Source organism: Oryzias latipes, chromosome 4 (genome assembly GCF_002234675.1).
Source record: "Oryzias latipes chromosome 4, ASM223467v1".
NCBI lineage: Eukaryota > Metazoa > Chordata > Actinopteri > Beloniformes > Adrianichthyidae > Oryzias > Oryzias latipes.
Genome location: NC_019862.2, coordinates 21,499,543 through 21,518,619, shown reverse-complemented (window position 1 = coordinate 21,518,619; position 19,077 = coordinate 21,499,543). Strand labels below are relative to the sequence as shown.

Here is a 19,077-nt window from a genome sequence, read left to right as displayed (position 1 = left end):
TTAATATTTAGTTTTCTTCCCTTAAAAATTAGATTTAATTTAAAAAATATAACGTTATGTCTTTTCATGTTTTTATTTACTGAAACAAAAATACAAGTGCACAAACTTCTTCTGAAATGGGACATGTTTTTGTTAGCATGAGGCTGACATTGACCTTTATGTTGCCCTAACCTGAAATCAGCTGGTGTTTTCTGCTGTTACCTAACTCCGGCCTAAGTGTAAGATGAAATGAGCCCAGAAGGATCAATGTTTTGTTGTTTTTCTGCAGGAATGGCATTCCCGCTGACTTTATTTTTATAATACGTCAATATTCTTGCAGTGCAAACACTTAGTATAAAATACGCTCTTTAACAAAATGTACATTCACATAAAACATCTTCATAAATACATCTTCAACCAAAAGAACATGACAAATATCAGATTAATCCTAATATATCTCTGAAAAAGACAGATATAGCCGGTAATGCCTACATATAACAATTGAAACCCGTATCGTACAGTATGAAAATATCCAATTTACACGAAAAAAAATACTACACGCAACTTTTTTCCATAGTTGATCAATCAAATATATAAAAATCCTCATTTTAAACTTTAAAGAAAGTTTCCTGTACATCTAGTTTCCCGCTCTTTCCATTTCTAGGAGTTTATGGCGTCCCCATAAATCCCTGCAAAGTTGCGATTGTTAAAAACGTTTTAAAGAACAGCTCAAACGGTAAAAACACAGGCATTCCACGCAGGCAAGTCCACAGAAACCGTAGCCACAGGCACTCAGTTGTGCTACAGCTCGACACGATAAAAGTAGTCTGATATGTTTATGAAAATAGGTTGGCACGTTTGAGAACCAGCTACCTGTTGACTAACAGCAGGCGGAAGGGGGCGGGGACACGCCCCGCCTGGCCTGATGCCCGTCGATCCTGAAGTGTGTCCTCGGAAAGGATTCGCTTCTCGAAGACACGTGTCAATAAGAGCACCTTACATTCAAGAGGAACCGCTACCTTGAGTGCATGCATGAGGACCACGGAGAGAAGAGTGCGCCTGCCGCTCGGCCTGCATCGTCAAAGCATGCATGCAGGAGCCACGGCCTTGCATGCAGTGTGTGTGTGCCAGGACAGGCTGCGCTCAGCCATACTCAGAGTAGCATGCTGAGTCGTAAAATAAACCTCGATGAGTCCAGAAGTGGAGCCATCCCCCCCCAATCAAGTGGTCTTTTCTGATGGGATATTCAACCAACAGAAAGAAATTCCACTGAAAAAGAAATAAATCATTCAAAGAGGCAGTAGGAACCACACCACAGAGAAGACGTGTTTTTTTTTTCCGTTTGCTTTTTTTGTCTAAGTCATGCTTAAACTTCACTGAGAATAATGGCTAGCAATGCACACTTCTACTGGCTACAAACACGTTCAGGTCCAGCAGGTGACCGCATGCATGGGGCGGACGGGCGGAGCTGGGAGACGAAACTGCGTTATTGCTACACTTTGACAAGGAAGAGTCTGGAAGTATCACGGGGGAAACAGAACGGACTGGATTGCAGCAGTGGCATCATGCGTTTAAGGGGCGGGGACGTCGAACACCCATAGGTGCCTGACGACTGTACCTGCCTCTGTTGTGTGTTTGTTTTTTTTTGGCAACTTTATTCCTTTAACAGCCAGCACTTGTTACACATTTGGCTTTAATCACTGTTAGATCATTTTGTCTGAATTGCTGCTCCATAAATCCAAAACAAAAAATGAAAGGCAACGTAAAAAAAAAATGTGAAAAAAGGCAAGAAAATTCGTTAGTAGTGGTTGCTAAGGCAACAGCACTGATTTAGTTAATAGACAAAGGGGTGAGCGGCTGCTACACTATCGGATGTGCATCATTGCTCCAGGTTTGACCCTGGTTTCAGAGACTGCGGTTGCAGGCAGATTCTGGGCAGTTCCACCCTGACATCTCGCAGACACCCTTGGCCTTTAAGGATGTCAACGTGGCGAAAGCTTCCTGTATCCAGCTGAGCTCAGGTGTCCCATTGGACCGGCTTGTCTCCGCCTCCCTGTGTTCCACAGACAGTAGAAGCAGCGTGGAGAGCAGCTTTGCTCCAGATCTTCACATCACCAAGAGTGTTGTTACACCTTCCCCGTAGGCAGATACCTGGTGGTGCTTGTAGACGTGGTTGGAGTGGCCACGCCTGGGCTCGGGGTCCTGATGTTGCCATATGATGCTGCGATAGGGGCGGGACTTAGCCTTGTGCAAACGCTCCCTTGTGCAAAGGCGCTGGAGCTGCGCTGCGTGCTGCCGGTCTGCTGCTGGCTGCCCGGCCTGCGCCCCTCCAGGAGATAGGTTAGCATCTGACCTTTGCCCTTTACGCTCACTTGACCACGGCACACAAAATTGTAAAAGTCGGTAATGAGGCGGTGTACGTCCTCCGTCACCTAAAAGAGAAGCACATCCATTGATTTCCTTGGTCCCATTTTTTCGTATCATCTAAACGCCATTCCACTTTTGTCTAGTAATAGCAACATTTCAAAATAGAAAAGATAGCAATTATTTGGTAAACCTTAATCTGTGAAATAAGACTGTCCAGAAAAAGGGATAGCGCAAAGAAACATTTGGATTCTTGACGTCTTTGACAGCTTAAGTTATGTTCACACCGGGCCTGTGACCCACATTCTTGAAGACGTGTTTATGATATGGTATTTATACTGGACAAGCAGGAGAGGGCTTCTTCTTCTTCTCTTTCTACTTTTTTCTAGTGCATGTCCACCACTACCAGCTGGAAGAGGTTTGGTGCGAAATGTCAAAGCATTATTTCTATTTATTGCTTGAAATAAACCATTTCAAATCAAATCAAATCAAAAACAATGGAGGAAGAAAGTAGACCAAAGCAATTTCAACAGATTTTCCAGTGCTTCACCTGGATTTTTCCTTGCACTCCAGTGCTGTCCATTCTGCTGGCAACATTCACGGTGTTTCCCCAGATGTCATACTGGGGCCTCCTGGCTCCAATGACTCCTGCCACCACTGGGCCCACGTTGATCCCTGGTGTAGACAGAAAGGTTAAAAAAAAAGTTGGTTTAAGTACACTTTAGTTGGACTACATTTAGATCTACTTTAACATCCAAGTAAAAATGCTGGTATTTTCTATCAGTTTTTACTTGACTTTCTTTACATCATAATTCATCCAACCATTACTCTGCTTTTGTATGGTTTCTGGCCTCATGCTGGGAACAACTTCTTCTTCATGCTCATATTTTTTAGTGAAGCAGTTCACACAGAGGCTTGGCAGGTTTTCATGCCAGATGTTCTTCCCAACACAGCCAGACGGTGGCCAAACCATAACTCCATAACCCACAGCTAGAAGATTCAAGCCGAGAGTTTAATGCCCAACAGCACAAAGCAGTGCAAAACCTAAAATACTAAAAATAAAACTGTGAAACCCCTCCAAGATAATACAACTCTCCAGGTATTTGACCCACTTTTTACTTCCTAGTTTTCTTCTGAATTTGAAAGGCTTTCAAAAGTTTGATTATTTTCCTCTAAATAAAAGAAGAAAGGATCCAAGAAAATATGGGGAAAAAATTGCACATAATTTTTTTGAGATTTTACAACAAAATGCAAAACAACAAAACTCGGGAACTCTTTTGTTTTTTGATGCACCATGCTGATGGGGAATTCTGAATAAATAAGTGGATGGCAGAGCCATGCAGTCATTTTACTGTTGTTGGTAAGGATGGCCATTCAAATGAGTCTCTTGTCTTTCATAATGTTTACTTGAATTCAAAATTAAAAGGGATGAAACAAGAAAGTTCACTGAAGAAGAACATCTAACCAAAAAAAAAAAACCATCTTCATTGACTATAGAACTACTTATTCAATATACTGTATTATATTTGGGGAAAAATAACAGCATTTTAAAAAAACAAAGAACACATGCATTTTCCTTTAAATGTATCCTAAACAGTAAAGGTAAACTAAGTCAAATTTACTTCAATTTGACTGAAATTTTGTCTTATTTTGGGGAACACAAATGTTTTATGAGCTCATAAAATGAGCTCATAAAATGAGCTCATAAAACATACTGCAGCCAGAAAATGTTTGATTTTATGGTTCATGTCTAAAGTTCATTTAAGATGTAATTTTGGGCACAGGTGCATAAAAGAGTTTATCTAATCAAAAAATCTCATCAAAACTGAAATCAAGAGATCTGTAATTATTTTCCTAAAGCATGAATCTGAATTAATAACATTTGGTTTATGGCAAACAATCCTAAAATAATGAGAATTTTGCTCCAAAGAGAATCACATTTTAAAAGTAGGATAAACCCTGAAATAATACACTGGTTGATCACAGAGTATCTGAGGAAATTCCTCACTTGACCAGCATGCTTTGCTTCGATACAAACATGTTTTTCTTCCACTCAGCAGTGCAACTAAAATGACCATATATGTCCTAGATTACTTATGATTTTTTAAAATCACACAATCGGCAGTTTTACATGATGACACTATTCATCAAAAGGCAAAAAAAGAAACAGTTTCAAAAAAGGGTTTTCCCTCCAACACTTCTTACTTCTAGTTTGACGTCTTAGTCACATGCACTTGAGGTTTGTGCGCGCGAGTCGGTTTAAAAATCCGCTTAACAACATCACCGCCTCTAAAGTGCTCTCTAGGTGTTCCACAGGGCAGTATTATAGGTCTTATACTCTTTGTTCTGTACATCAACGACTGACATCAAGTGCTCAACTTTTCCCGTTCTCTCTTATATTCCGATGACGCTGTTATTTCCCTGGGGCTCAAACATCACGCTGATTGATGACAAACTTAAAACAGAGCTGCAGTGTTTATATAATTGGCTATAAGATAATCACTTAACACGTAACGCACATTCAAGTGACCACTTTCAATGAAAAGTCTTATTTAAATGTACGTATATGCCCGTTCAGAACTCTCATGTTAAACTTTAACCAATCAGAGACTCGTATTTAGTAGTTTTAATTACAGAAGTGCCAACCATTTGAAAATTTATCGTGGAAGATAAATTAAATCTAGCAGTTAATTATAGCAGTTCCTGGCCAGAATTATATGACACCAAGTTTTTTTCGAGCTTTCCTTTTTTAGAACTGTGAAAGAAAAAGTCTAGAACAAGATTTGCACAACTTTGACATTTCACACCAAGCCTCTTCCAACTGTAGATGGCGGACATGCGCTAGTAAACTGTAGAAAAAGAAAAAGAAACCCCTTCATGCACGTCTAATGTGAACACCATGGGCTAAAAACACATGTTCAAGAACACATTTAGCGCTTTCTTGTCTGTTGTCCTAAATTCAAACAGTCAGGCTTCTCACTTACAGTGTCACTTGAACAGCACCAATGGGCCCCTTGCGCAGTTCACAGGATTTTAGGGGGTTAATGAACATATTCACTACTTCACTCTTACTCCCCTTTACGTGTTGTTTAGTGGGTGTTACAAAAAGTATTTGAACATTTTCTCTCTACGGGCTTGCTTGGCACTCTGCAACTTTGACATTCTCTGCAGGTTACTTGCACGCCCCATTCAGATTTGTCCATTTTCCGCCTGCAGACAGCTCGTCTTGACTTGACCCTTCTGCTGTTGAATGCCTTAAATGGCAACATAAAATGATTCCTTTCAAGGTTTTTCATTTTGTCCAATGTTTGTCATCTTTAATAAAACGTCTTCATTGAAGTTGTTTTTGGCGGTTCTTCAACATTTCCTAAAAATATCGTTTCTCAGTGTAAACAAAAGTGGATTTTTAACATACTCTGCAGACAGGATAGCAATGTATACAGGAGTTTACGCTACTCACAGGATACCCAACACAATGGGGACTAAGACTTCAGGTCGATCTGTGCCGAGTTTCCCGGTGGGTGGATTGGGGGGGGGGTGCTCTTTATGTGATGCATTTCCCAGCAAATTTACTGGCAATTAACTTTAATGGGAATCCAAGGAGCACATACAGGTCAAAGTTTGACATCAGACGTGTTGACTCACCGACTCTCAGGACAAAGTCGTTGTACGATTGGTAGTTAATGGCATCCAGGACATTAAACATCTCAATGGCGAAATCCGACACTGTGCACAAATGCGAGGTGATGGACTTTTTTGCCTATGAATCATATGCACAAGAAAAAAAAAGGTGGAAGAACAGATCCCCAATATTATTAGGCAAAAAAGTAATATTAACTCAAATTCCTCTTAACATGCATGACCTTATTATGCTCAAAAACAATCACAAAGGCTTACAAATGTAAAGTCCAAGTCGAGCTCTGCAGAATTGGCAGAAAGGACTCTTTTGTTTGTCAGCTTTGTAGGGTTAAAAACAACTTGAATGCAGGATATGCTGACGCCAAACAGGCCCGTAATCCTTTGTTAATGACTTTGTTTAGTCAAATGTGGCTTGGTTTTAAATAGAAAATTTATTTTTGTGAAAATTCCTCTTAACAATGACATTTCAGCTAATGCTTCTCAAACACTAAACAGGATCTAAATTAAGCTTGTGCACATGTACCTTGGAAGCAGTTGTAGGAACCAGCCCGACTGCAGCCATGTACGTACTACCAATGGTCTTAATTTTCTCGATATCTCTGTAGCACTCTTTATCCATCAGCTGAAATGAAAGAAATGAAGGAAGTCGGTGTTAGGGAAAAACATAGATCTCAAAGCTGATTATTTCCAAGGAATTTCATCTTAATGGTTCGTTTATTTTTTTTCCTGGAAAAGGAATCCAAATGTATATCAACACAGATGATTCACACTCTTTTAAATTAATGCTTTGTGCTGCTGATTACAGATTCGAGTCATCCAGACATCATCTGCAAGTGATTCCTCGTTTTGGAAAACTTTCCCAACCGCAACCATCGCCAATTATAATCCGTCAATAAACACAGTGTTTCTTTAAACCTCAGTCACTGCCGCAATGTCATCTTTGAGAAGATGATATCATGGGTGACACACGACTCTTAAGGCTTCCCTCCGTATTCTCCACAGAAGGAGCCGGCAGACATGCAATCTGCGGGGAGAAGTGTATAAAAACAGCTGGTTTATGGACAGGGGGTTTTATGGGACGAATCTCTCTCTGCCCACCTCATCAAAGTCAGCGATGATCTCATTGAGCAGCCTCAGACACTCGACTCCCATGTTGTTCCCGTCCAACTCGATGTAAAAGTCGTTGAAGTTAGCGATGGAGGCAAACAGAACTCCAACTTGAGAGTAAGACTGGTAGTACAGGTCCTGGATGGAATGAGTTTTATCAAGTATTAATGTTCTGATTATTCTACTTTAATTACAACAAAGCATGAAACATTTTTAACATTTACTTAGCAACAAACATGGCTAAACTTAAAAGAGTGGTTATCTTTGCCAATACTTGCTGGACTCATGTAGAAATAAAGGTCTACGTTGTTGTTGTTTTTTTTACATTACCTGTATTTATGATAATATGAGTACAATAGTCACATATAGCTCCGCCAAAATATAGCTGACAAAGGCTTACAATGAATTCAGTCACTACATCGTGCACTACACAGGACATTCGCCATGTTTTTTTGGTGTCCAAATCTACAATTCTGAAATCCAATGCCCTGGAAATTTCCTGCTGGTTTCTACGAACAACCAGTGCCTCAAAAGACTAGCAAATATAGGCCACAAGGCATTGTGTTTGAACAATTTGTAATTTAAAAAAAATACATGGAAGTTCATAAATCATAATGTTTTCATCATCAGAACACAATGGATCCATGAACAAATTTGTAAAATGTTGACATTTATTAGGTTTGTATTTTGGCAAAGGAGTGGCGTTACATTTTAGAATTAAAATAAAATAAATAAATAAATAGTAAGGATGTGTCCAATTTGCATTAAAATACAGGGTATGAAATAGTATTATAGTAATATAGTCTTTTAGGGGCTAGGAAGTAGTGAAGGAATTCAAAACAAGCCAAAGTAAACATGTAGTTTGAACAGTCAACTAATAATAAACTAGTTAAGCGACTACTTAACTAGCTACAAACAGTTAGGTTAGCCAACAGTTAGCTAAAACTCAATAAAATCAAAATTTTATATTGAATTAAAAAAATACAACAATGCCCCTGTGACCCTTCCGCGGGTGGTTACTCACACAAACTCGGGTCTTCTACCAGAGGCCTGGGAGCTTGAGGGTCCTGCGCAGTATCTTAGCTGTTCCTAGCACTGCGCTTTTCTGGACTGAGAGGTCTGAGGTCTTTCCAGGTATCTGTTGTAGCCACTCCTCCAGCTTGGGGGTTATTGCCCCGAGTGCTCCAATTACCACAGGCATCACTGTCACCTTCACTTTCCATGCTTTCTCCAGTTCTTCTCTGAGTCCCTGGTATTTCTCCAGTTTCTCATGTTCCTTCTTCCTGATGTTCCCATCACTTGGCACTGCCACATCCACCACAACGGCTTTCCTCTGTTCTTTGTCCACCACTACAATGTCTGGTTGGTTCGCCATTACCATCCTATCAGTCTGGATCTGGAAGTCCCACAGGATCTTTGCCCTTTCATTCTGTACCACCTTGGAGGTGTTTCCCATTTCGACCATGGGGTTTCCAGTTGATATTCTGCACTCATGTTCCTGTATTTAATTCCAGCCACTTGATTGTGGAGCTCCATGTATGCTTTACCTGCCAGCATCTTACACCCTGCAGTTATGTGCTGGATTGTTTCAGGCGCCTCTTTGCACAGCCTACACCTTGGGTCTTGTCTGGTGTGGTAGATCTGAGCCTGTGGTAGATCTGGTGCTCAGGGCTTGTTCCTGAGCTGCCAGGATGAGCGCTTCAGTGCTGTCCTGTAGGCCAGCCCTTTATAGCCATTGGTAGGACTTCTTGAAATCGGCCACTTCAGTTATGGTCCGGTGGTACATCCCATCCAGGGGTTTGTCCTCCCATGAGGATCTGTCCTCCAGCACTGTATCCTCTGCTCTCCATTGCCTGAGATATTCACTGAGCACACTGTCAGTTGGGGCCTTGAGCTTGATGTACTCATGGATCTTGGATGTTTCATCCTGGATAGTGGCTTCTACACTCACTAGTCCTCGGCCTCCTACCTTGCGGCTAGCATACAGTCTCAGGGTGCTGGATTTGGGATGAACCCTCCATGCATGGTGAGGAGCTTTCGTGTTTTAACATCTGTGGTCTGTATCTCTTCCTTTGGCCATCTTATTATTCCTGCAGGGTATCTGATAACTGGCGGTGCGTAGCTGTTTATTGCCCGGGTCTTGTTCTTGCCATTGAGCTGGCTTCTCAGGACTTGCCCTACTCCTTGGAAGTATTTAGCTGTTGCAGCTTTCCTTGTTGCCAGCTCCAGGTTGCCATTTGCCAGTGGAATTCCAAGGTACTTGTAACTGTCCTCAATGTCTGCTATTGTTCCTTCTGGGAGTGAGACCCCTCCTGTGTGGACTACCTTGCCTCTCTTTGTCACCATCCGGGCTGCATTTCTCGAGCCCGAATGACATCGCAATGTCAGTACTGTAGATCCTGGTGGTGTGGATCAGGGAGTCAATGTCACGCTCGCTCTTAGCATATAGCTTGATGTCATCAATGTAGAGGAGGTGACTGATGTTGGCCCCATTTCTGAGTTGGTATCCATAGCCAGTCTTGTTGTATATGTAGTACTAGGAAGAGCTCAGCACTGCGTAGGACCCTGAAGGTCCCAGGCCTTAGGTTAATGGTTTTAGTTCATTCATCAATATAAAGAATTAATCTGTAAATTATAGCAAGACTGGTTGATTTGTCTTTTTGTTTTAAATTTTTGATAAGAAAGCAAAAAGAGTCAGCCAACTTTTTCTAGCTCCTAAGGAGCCTTTATCACTGGTAGCTCCATCAGTTTATAGCTAAGATCCGGAAAATAAACAGCGCAAGTAAACCAAAGATGATCCCTTTGTCTTTTTATTTTTTTAAATCCTACCAAACAAGAATGTATGGCATCAGTTACAACACTAGATTACTGCTGATGGTGAAGCAGTTACATTTAAAAAACCTGAATGAACCAGCTGAATGCCATACTTCTGCCCCACTTCCTGTTAAACACTGATGTGGAGCGGTCCCTAAAACAGTTTATTTTAGAGGTTTTTTGTGGTACCACGGAGAGCCTCTTTGTGAAGTCAGCACACAGGTTCACATCTTCTGTGTAACAGTGGAAGCCATGTTCCTTTCTTATTTACTTTTGTACTGTATATGGTTTGAACAAACTTATTAACATTTGCCCTTTCCATTACTTTGCCATCAGAACGCCAAACCCTTCTGTAGACTGTCAAAAGTGATCTGCAGCTACAGCTTTTTATAATTTTCTAAAATTTGATTTGACTTAAACAAGATATACATACATATATTGGCAAAAGTGGGATTTAAAAAATCTCTTTCCGAACAATTAAATGCTTTAGTGAAATTTTGATTTGATTAAAATACCCTTTATGTCACATATGAGCACATTAGAGACCGTTGCATTCACTGGTGGGATGGCATTTTTTGTTGGAAAAGCACAACTTTGAATTTCAGTCTGCAGAGTCCCACTGTGCTGTGTTATGAATACAGTGTATGGCTGAACTTTAGCCTAGAGGAAGAAGAGGAAGTCTTTCTATACACTGTAGCTCCGTGGGGTCATCAACATGCTGGAAACATCTACTTCCTGGCTTCCCGTCTCCAGTCCGTCACAGTCTCAGCCTCAGATGATCCCTGCACTGTCTGAAGAATGGCCCCGCTGATTGTTGAAGGATGAAGGGTTGTTTGTCTTTATTATTAATATGATTAACAGATGGAATTACAGTTTACATTCTTCACCAGGATATTATTACTATATTTCTTAAATTCTATTTCACCTTTTAAACACAAAAATTGTGTGAAGTTTATCAAAATTTCTTTGAGTGCATTAACTTTTTCCAAGAATTTACTAAACTAAAATTTGAGGTTAGGATCTACGGAGAAGATCTTGTACCATACAGTTGATGCCATGGGATTTTAAAGATTTCATAGATTTGGGAATTCTGGGATAAAGTACTATGCACATGAAAAATGTTTGGCACTTAACTGCATCTGCATATTTTTACTTTTTAAAACATAAACCTTTGGCTCAAAGAGAACACGGGATGTTCTGATGATTGCAAATATTTTTCATGGGTTTTTTTTTTCATTCATCCATCCATTTTTGCTGCTGAATCCCTTTCCAGGACACAGGGTTGCTGGAGCCAACCCAGCTTGAGGTTTTGTTGTTTTAGTATTCTTCAGGATTTAGCTTCTTTTTTTTTTTTCCTCGTGTCACTAAAGCTTCAAAAATAAAAAATGTTATGTTGAATTTAAATAAGTGTACTTTAATGTACTTTAACACTTAAATTTAAAGTACACTTAAATAAGTGTACTTTAAATTGAAAAAATTTAAAGTGTAAAAAAATTTAAACTGTAAAATTGAAAAATTTTAAAGTGTAAAGTACACTTACATAAGTGTACTTTAAACTTTAATTGCGTAAAATTTTCATTACTGTAAAATGTGGCATATCAGCACAAAGCTGCATTTCTCCGCTTCAGAATCTGGTGGAATTTCCGTTTTTTTCCACTCTGAGGAGCACTTAAAAGCTTTACATTTTCAAAAAAATGATAGAGCACCTTTATAATCTGGAGAGCTTGATATATGGATTCACTCCGGTTGTGTTTACTTATGTCTAAGTGATTTAGAGATGTACCCTGCCCTCTGTCAAAATGTTTGGTTATGTATCATTGGGAATATACTAACACGGCTAGCATATAGCTGTGTCAGAGTAGCTGCAGATACATGTGCAAAATATCTTTGATCGGATCAAAGATTGGATTCGATTTGAATAAATCGTTTACATGCACCACAATCGGATCAATAATCAGCATAACCCACCTATCTCAATCAGAGAGAAGTTTTCATCCGAATGAGTCTGATCGGGGCAGACTATTTCGAACGGCATGTTTACATCAAGCATTTTTTTTCTGATCAGGCGTTTATTCCGATTACTTTTGTCCATGTAACTGCAGCTAGTGTGCTTATTTTAAATGCTAGTAACAAAGATGGATGTTTGTGTGGACACATTTTGTTTTACGTTTTGCAAACAATGGGTGCTTTTGTGAATACGCTGACGCGGCCAACGCTTTTAACATGGCTACTGTGTGGCGTGTTCTGAACAAATTCCAGAGTTACTGGAACCGCAGTTAATAAAGTCTGACTGATGGACTTATCAGATACTTTTCTCCCGCTCAACACCTCCAATAGTTCAGTGTGCCCCACATATGACACGAGTTAAAAAATAGGCCGTTCATTGACGATGCGTCGTACAATCCTTTACAGTGCATAAAACAATGTGTTGATTGTGTAAACATTTGAAGAATTGTTGTAATTTAAAAAACATTGACACGGTAGCTAAAGCTCCAATGTTAAAGGGTTAACACAATGCCCATTACCATTCCCGTGAATAATGTTTTTTTTTTCCTTTCAGCATCCTAATTAATTCGGTTTCATTTCATTTATCATCGGTTATCACCTCTCAGCTTGTACTTCGCTTATTTTTCAGCTCATTTATGAAAAGGTGGTAAAAAATAGATTGTTTTGTATTTTTAATATAGTTGTATATTTTTTGTGCTTTTAATTATGTGTAATTTAGCATCAAACTTTATAAAGAGGATATTTATTTTTTAAATCAATCTTGCAATTTAGTTAAAAATACATTCTTTTTCTGCCAAAATGTAGTCGAAATTTGTCCCAGAAAATTCACCAATCCCCTTTTTACTTTACGGTAATAAATACATGACATTGAGAGCCATTCTAGCAGACACATGATTGATTCTGACGTGAAGACACGTTTTTAGAGTCGTATTGATCTACAGAGACAGATGTGGGGAACTTTATGTTAGTTTATGTTAAGAAAATCTGTGCCTTAACTCCCCCTCCATCCTAAAGCTCCCTTCGGCTTATGGGTTTAGCAGCTCGACGGCTTTTAAGAAGTGTTTGAATCGGAGGGTCACGCAGTCTGTGACTCACTTTTCATCACGTCCGACTCTCGGTGGGGGGGGCAGAGGTCAAGGAAGCGAGGAGCAAAGGTCAGTGGAGAGGATGTTCTTCAAACTCTCAGGACTCTTTAACTCGCACTTCCACTGCAGCGCCGAGGGAAGCGCCGCTGCCATTGTCTTCAAAGGCTGGGAAGCTTTTCTGAAGTTTTACGGGGTTGAGGAGTTCCATGGGACGCCAAACCAGGATCTCAATCCAGATCCAGCTAACGTTAAAGTGAACCTTTACCCCATGTCTCGAAGTATCAGAACTAATATTTTGACATTTTGGAGTAAGATGTTTATCATTTTTAGTCAAAGTGTGTGAATTTTTAGCATTCACCTCTTAAACTACTATTCCGATAAATAATATATTTGCATATATTACTGTATTATATGCACTTTAAGATGCTCTTAACAGCATTAATTTTTTTTGACAGTGTACCTTATAGTCAGGAGCATATATATATATATATATATATATATATATATATATATATATATATATATATATATATATATATGGGTTATATATATATATATATATATGGGTTATTTCAACTTGCGCTTACTAATGTCGTAGCGATTTTGCGAGGTACACGCCGCTGTTTTTCAGACGTTCCAAACAAGGTTGGGTAAATACGCCAATGCGGCGAACATGTAGCGGTGTCGATGGTGGCGTTTTTTTTTTTTTTTACATATTACCATAAAGGTTGGGAGTTAGCGTAGTCACAGTCACATTTGTTTTTATGTGTTGAAAATACGGTTGGGAGGTGCAGGTATTGTGAATACGCTAACGCTGCTAACGTGGCTAACATGTAGCATGTGAACAAAAAGGTCTAGAGCTACTGTGAACGCATTTAGTAGATACAGTGCTGTTTTCATTGGTAAATCCTTCAGTTTATCAAAAATAGTGTCATGCTGCACCTCAGTAATTCACACGACTGAGGAGAATTTCTTTTCTACTAATTTCTGCAGAATTGCTAGTCATAAACTTTTGCTTTTTTGTGTTCTGTTTCTCAGCTTTGTGTGTGCTCAGAGCAAGTTTGGACAACTATCCTAGCTGTTAACACACACACACACACAAAAAATCCCCACAAAAGAGTCACGGCAGATGATCTATGTGTGCCTCACTGACACTTTTCCCAACGGCAACAGAAAATGTGCATCTTCATCTTGCTGTTAAAAAGTGACTCATGGGTCAGATATCCAGAAACACTTGAAACTCTGAGTCACAAACTTCATTAAGTATCAACTTGTGATCCTTCTGCATCATGGATCTCCGTGTACATAAGGTTTCCATGTAGCCCACCTAAGATGAGGCTTCTCCAACTGTTTTTGAGTGAAACAATAAGAAAAAAGGAACTTTTGTGTTACTTTACTAGGGACTAAGCAAAAGGAGCAAGATAACACTTGTTTTATAGGTCATTTTTTGTTCTTTATTTTGACTTTTTCTGAAATTCATATCCTTTTTTTCTCTTGTAAGAAAACTTCTAAGACAAGGTTTTTAAGGTTTTCATGTGTATCAAATAAAAAAGAGTTTTGTTTGATGATACCAGTGAAACGAGCCTGGGCTCGCTCCCGGATGCTCACCATATTCCTGGGGTTTGACATGAGGAAGTGCTGAGCCACATGAGCCGGCAGCAGGTTGAACAAGATCCTCTTGTTGTCCAGCTTCACCTTCTCCATGTCATTCCGGTCCTCCTCCGCCTGGACCCACAACAGAAGCAGAGGAGGCCTCTAACTGAAAATAACCACACCACCTTCCTCCCTGAATCCAATCCCAGATGGGACAGAGGCTGTAAGTGCCTCATCTGGTCACTAGAGGGAGATCACACTTCATGAACAGACATGCACACGGCTGTTCTAAAAATAAAAGCACGCAGACTTTTCTTGATCCACTGAGACGACACAAGACGGTAAACCTCAAAGAAACGCGGCGCATCCTTGCAGCTCTGCAGAGAGAGATAGAGCCATATCGGAACAGAATGTTTCCACGAAACGTTAAGGGTAAAAATAAGACATTTTGGAGAAAATGAAGCTTTTAGCAAGAAGTTGACAGGGTGAACAATAATCTTCTAAACCAAAAATTAGCCAAGTCTTTTAAGGCGTTTGCAGTCATTACCAAATGGGTTTTCTCCCCCCAGATTTTAGAGGACATCTTTAAGAAAACAGGACAGTGGTCAAACAGCGAAGCTGGGCCTAATGTGAGGCACAATAATAATTAGTTCTGCCTGATCGAGCTGCCAAATGGAGCCACACGTACCTGGGTTGCCCAGAGATAGTCCAGCCGCAGCTTCAGGTCCAGCTGTCTTGAATGAAGAGCCAGAGCTCCAGAAAAGAGCAGAACAGCCAAGACGGGGTCATAGCCTCGAGTGTGGAGAAAGCCGCCGCTGAGGGATGCAGACAGAAACATGAGAAAACCCGTTTGAACACATTCTGATTCCACCTCAATGACAGAAGGTGCTGTCGCCGGGTTAAACAAAAGATCACACTGTGCAAAACAATTATTTTGAAAACGAACATTTTCATGATGTACACAGTTGTGTTTGCTCAAAGCTTTTATTGTAACTATCTGATTGAATTGGCTTTTTGTAAAGTTTGGGGTTTCTTTTTTTATCTGGGAAGTCTACAAAAAAAAATTTGTTTTCTTCAATGGCAATGTATTTTAGTTAAAAAAAAAGTTTATTTTATTCATGTTTCCCGAAAAGGGTTATTATACAATGGCTGTCCTGAAGGAGTTTTAACATTTTATAAATATATTTTTTCATAGCATGGCCTTGGTTTGGTCCAAACTAAAGAGATGTTTAGTCAACAGTTAAAAAATGAATATGAGAAATTTTATAAAAACTAATAATTTGAAATTAAAGCCTTTTTTTCTACAACATCTTTGAATTTATTTCCCTGCTAGTATCAATAGAAATAGTTTATTTTGAAATTTTTGCTATTAAAAAACCATCAGGGGTTTTCAACAACCTCAGAATACAAAGGTTTTTGTTTTTATAACCAATACAGACTACCTGTCAGCTATTTTTCTATGGAATGTCATTTATATTCATGTGTTTAACCATGCATTAACCATGACCTAACTGTCTGGGATTTAAGGAAAAAAGGATCTCATATCAATTTAATTGACATGTCCATTATTAAAAATGCATTTGCGGGTTTTCCATGTTTACTGATGCTCTTTTCAGTTATGTCTTCAGAAACCAAAATTTCTACCCAAGAGTGCAGTCAAATACTTGCAATCTCAAAGAGATGAGGGATAAAGGATATGGAGAGCAGCAGTTTCGGCTGCCGACGCGCAGTCTCACCCCACAGCTTGGCGGTAGCCGCTGGTTTCCATGACAACAGTGTAGGTGACAGAGAGGAGGAGGAGCAGCAGGATTTTAGGCAGCGATGACACGCGGAGGTAAGGGACGATCGTGAGTGTGCCGGCCACGCAGGACAGCAAGGCGTAAGTCATGTAGTCCGCCGCTGTGCTGTTGTGGGGCCCCGCCCCCCGAGCGGCCGCTAAACGACCGGTGCTTTTCTCTGCCATTTCCCAGGGTACACTGCCGACCTGTAGGGAAGTGAAGCAGCGTTCAGCGTTCAAGCCACCACTCTACATAAGTCTACATACACGCAAATATCCATGTTGAGAACTCTTGTGTTGATGCGTCGCTCCGCAACTTTCTACAACCGTTTTCGGTCTCTATATACAAAAACGCACGGCCGTTGAAAGTGAATTAAAAGTCAAACCAGTTTGAACTTTGACCAATGAGGGACTCGGACTGGGCAGTGATGTAGAGATGGCATCTCTTTTCATTCATGGAAGTGCCAACCGTTGGAAAAATGATCATGGAGGAGAAATGATTAATTGCAGTTTGTACCTGGCCGTAATAATGACACCAAGTCTTTCATATATCTGGTTAGAGCTGTGAAAAGAAAGATTCACCAGAATTCACACCAAGCCTCTTCTAACTGTGCTAACAAACAGTAGAAACATTAGTAGAAGCCCCTCCCTGCTTGTTCAGTGTGAACACCATGGGCTAAACTGGTGTTCAAGAATCCGTGATAACTGCATACTCAAAAGCGCGTCACATAACCGATGAGTCTGTAGCTTCAGACATTTAAAAAAGAAAAAAGGTTTTTTTTGGCTCTTTTAGGGTTTGTTTTTTCCTTTCATTTATCCCTTTTGCATCCCTTTATGTGAAAGTTGGCTGCTAACTAGCCATGATAAACCTGAGAGATAATCTCATCATATTTCTGTTTAACTGGGTCTGTCTGTCACTTCTGAGAGAGCAAACACAATGAACTGCCTTTACATAACTGTCAGGGATGGACTACACACTTAATCCCTGATTGTTGGTAATCTCTCAGCAGCTACCTCCCAGCTGCAGATCTGCCCCAGTGTCTCAATTCCCAAAATGAAATACAATAAAAACTATACAATGTCAGCAACTATGCAATTTTCTTCAAGACAAAAAGGCAATCTCTGATAAAGATTAAAATGTTAATCCAGAACACCAAAAGCTTAGTTTGGGCTTCACCGGGGTTAGCACAACCAAATCCGTGATTTCAAACTGTTCGAAATGGGAAAGTCTGAGATTGTGATTTACCACACAGGCCTGGGTCACAGAGTACGTGAGCAGGACGAGGAAGACACACAGCACTGTTCGGATCTGGATGGTCAGACACCCCGGTTGGCACTAAGGAGATAAAAAAAAAAATAAACAAAGGATTCAGCTGCTTGACAAACAAACAAAAGGAGCAGCAGAAACACTTCTGTTGTCAATAGTAAATACCTTTTTTAAGACTCACTCTGATGAAAATGGTGTTTTTGGTGTATTTAACATGTTTTTGCGGCATTTCTCCTCATGATGGAGGACGTATATGAAGGAAATTAGGATTCAAATTGCTTGCCGTTTTTGCTGCACTGCTTACGTTAGATTGGGGTTGTGAGTAAGCTAGTGGGAGAGTGTAAAGAAAGGCTAAATAGGCAGGATCACTCAGTCTCGCCCACAAGGGAATTTCTAAAGAACTACTGCCGCTCTGCAGAAACTACTGTATCTCCTAAAAAAACGGCATTATCGCAATTAACGCAATTGATACCAATTACTGGAGCCAATTTCAGGTGACTTTAAAGGTATAACAGACAATCACAACAAAATAAAATGTTACCATTATAATAAATGTAAATTGTACAAAGTTTTTTGGCATTGTTATCGTAACATTAAGGAGTCGGTTTTGGAATATTATTCAGAGCAGGCTTGGTGTGTGAGAAAAACCGCCACAATAAATCCATATTTGGAGTAAAGACTCCGGTTTTTGTCTGATAAATACAACTTTCTCTGTTTTTTGTCTTTTAAATGGCTTCAGAGTTTCAGTTTAGTGGCCAGAGCTGCCTCATTCACCCTTTAACACCAACCGGTGACAAATAACACATACTCTTTGAATGACCGTAACGCTTCGTCTGTTTTTGCAGGAAACGTGTGTGATTTCAAAGGGTTCTGACGTAAAGTGTTGCATAACGGTGCAAAGCCACTTCTCTCTGCTTCAGAACCTGCTGGAATCACGTTACTGTATTTTCCACGCTAAAGGGCACACTGTCAATGAATTGTCTGTTTTTGAATTTATGTCATATTAAGTGAGACAAAAGTCATAAATAAGTCAGTCGGTCAGACTTCATTACCTGCGTTAACAGTAACTCTAGAATTTGTTTGTGAGACGCTACACTTTAGCCGCGTTAGCATGCCCACATTACCTAACCTTCTAACAAACAGACTGGTATCACTTAGAAAAATGTCACTGTGACAACGCTATATCCCAACCTTGTTAGTAAATGTCCCATTTATGCACTTTGAGGACCATGATTATTGCCATGCTTTTTGTGAAAACTGAGACACAGCTGTGTCTGAATTCACTCACTACTCTCCGGTTAGTGTACGAAAAACAATTCCAAGAAATCCAGCGCGCTTGAAATTTCCCTGAAATCTCTACAAAACAATCATTGTGCATCTATGGTCACTAGACCATAAAACTTCCTTTTAATTGAGATAATAAATAAGAAAAGAAAGAACAACTG

General features: G+C 39.9%; 1 protein-coding gene across 1 annotated transcript in view; it reads right to left on the bottom strand.

Moving 5' to 3' along the window:
- Positions 1-249: 249 nt before the first annotated feature.
- The window catches only part of LOC101165720 (adenylate cyclase type 1), a 53,483-nt gene continuing 34,655 nt past the window's right edge, over positions 250-19,077 (bottom strand). The window contains exons 12-20 of the mRNA XM_011474265.3: positions 17,612-17,701; positions 16,325-16,572; positions 15,277-15,403; positions 14,604-14,720; positions 7,081-7,227; positions 6,506-6,604; positions 5,989-6,103; positions 2,894-3,018; positions 250-2,411 (exon numbers count right to left, since the gene is read on the bottom strand). Coding sequence (XP_011472567.1) covers positions 2,106-2,411; positions 2,894-3,018; positions 5,989-6,103; positions 6,506-6,604; positions 7,081-7,227; positions 14,604-14,720; positions 15,277-15,403; positions 16,325-16,572; positions 17,612-17,701 — 1,374 coding nt within the window. The 3' untranslated portion in view covers positions 250-2,105. The remainder of the gene's footprint in view (positions 2,412-2,893; positions 3,019-5,988; positions 6,104-6,505; positions 6,605-7,080; positions 7,228-14,603; positions 14,721-15,276; positions 15,404-16,324; positions 16,573-17,611; positions 17,702-19,077) is intronic.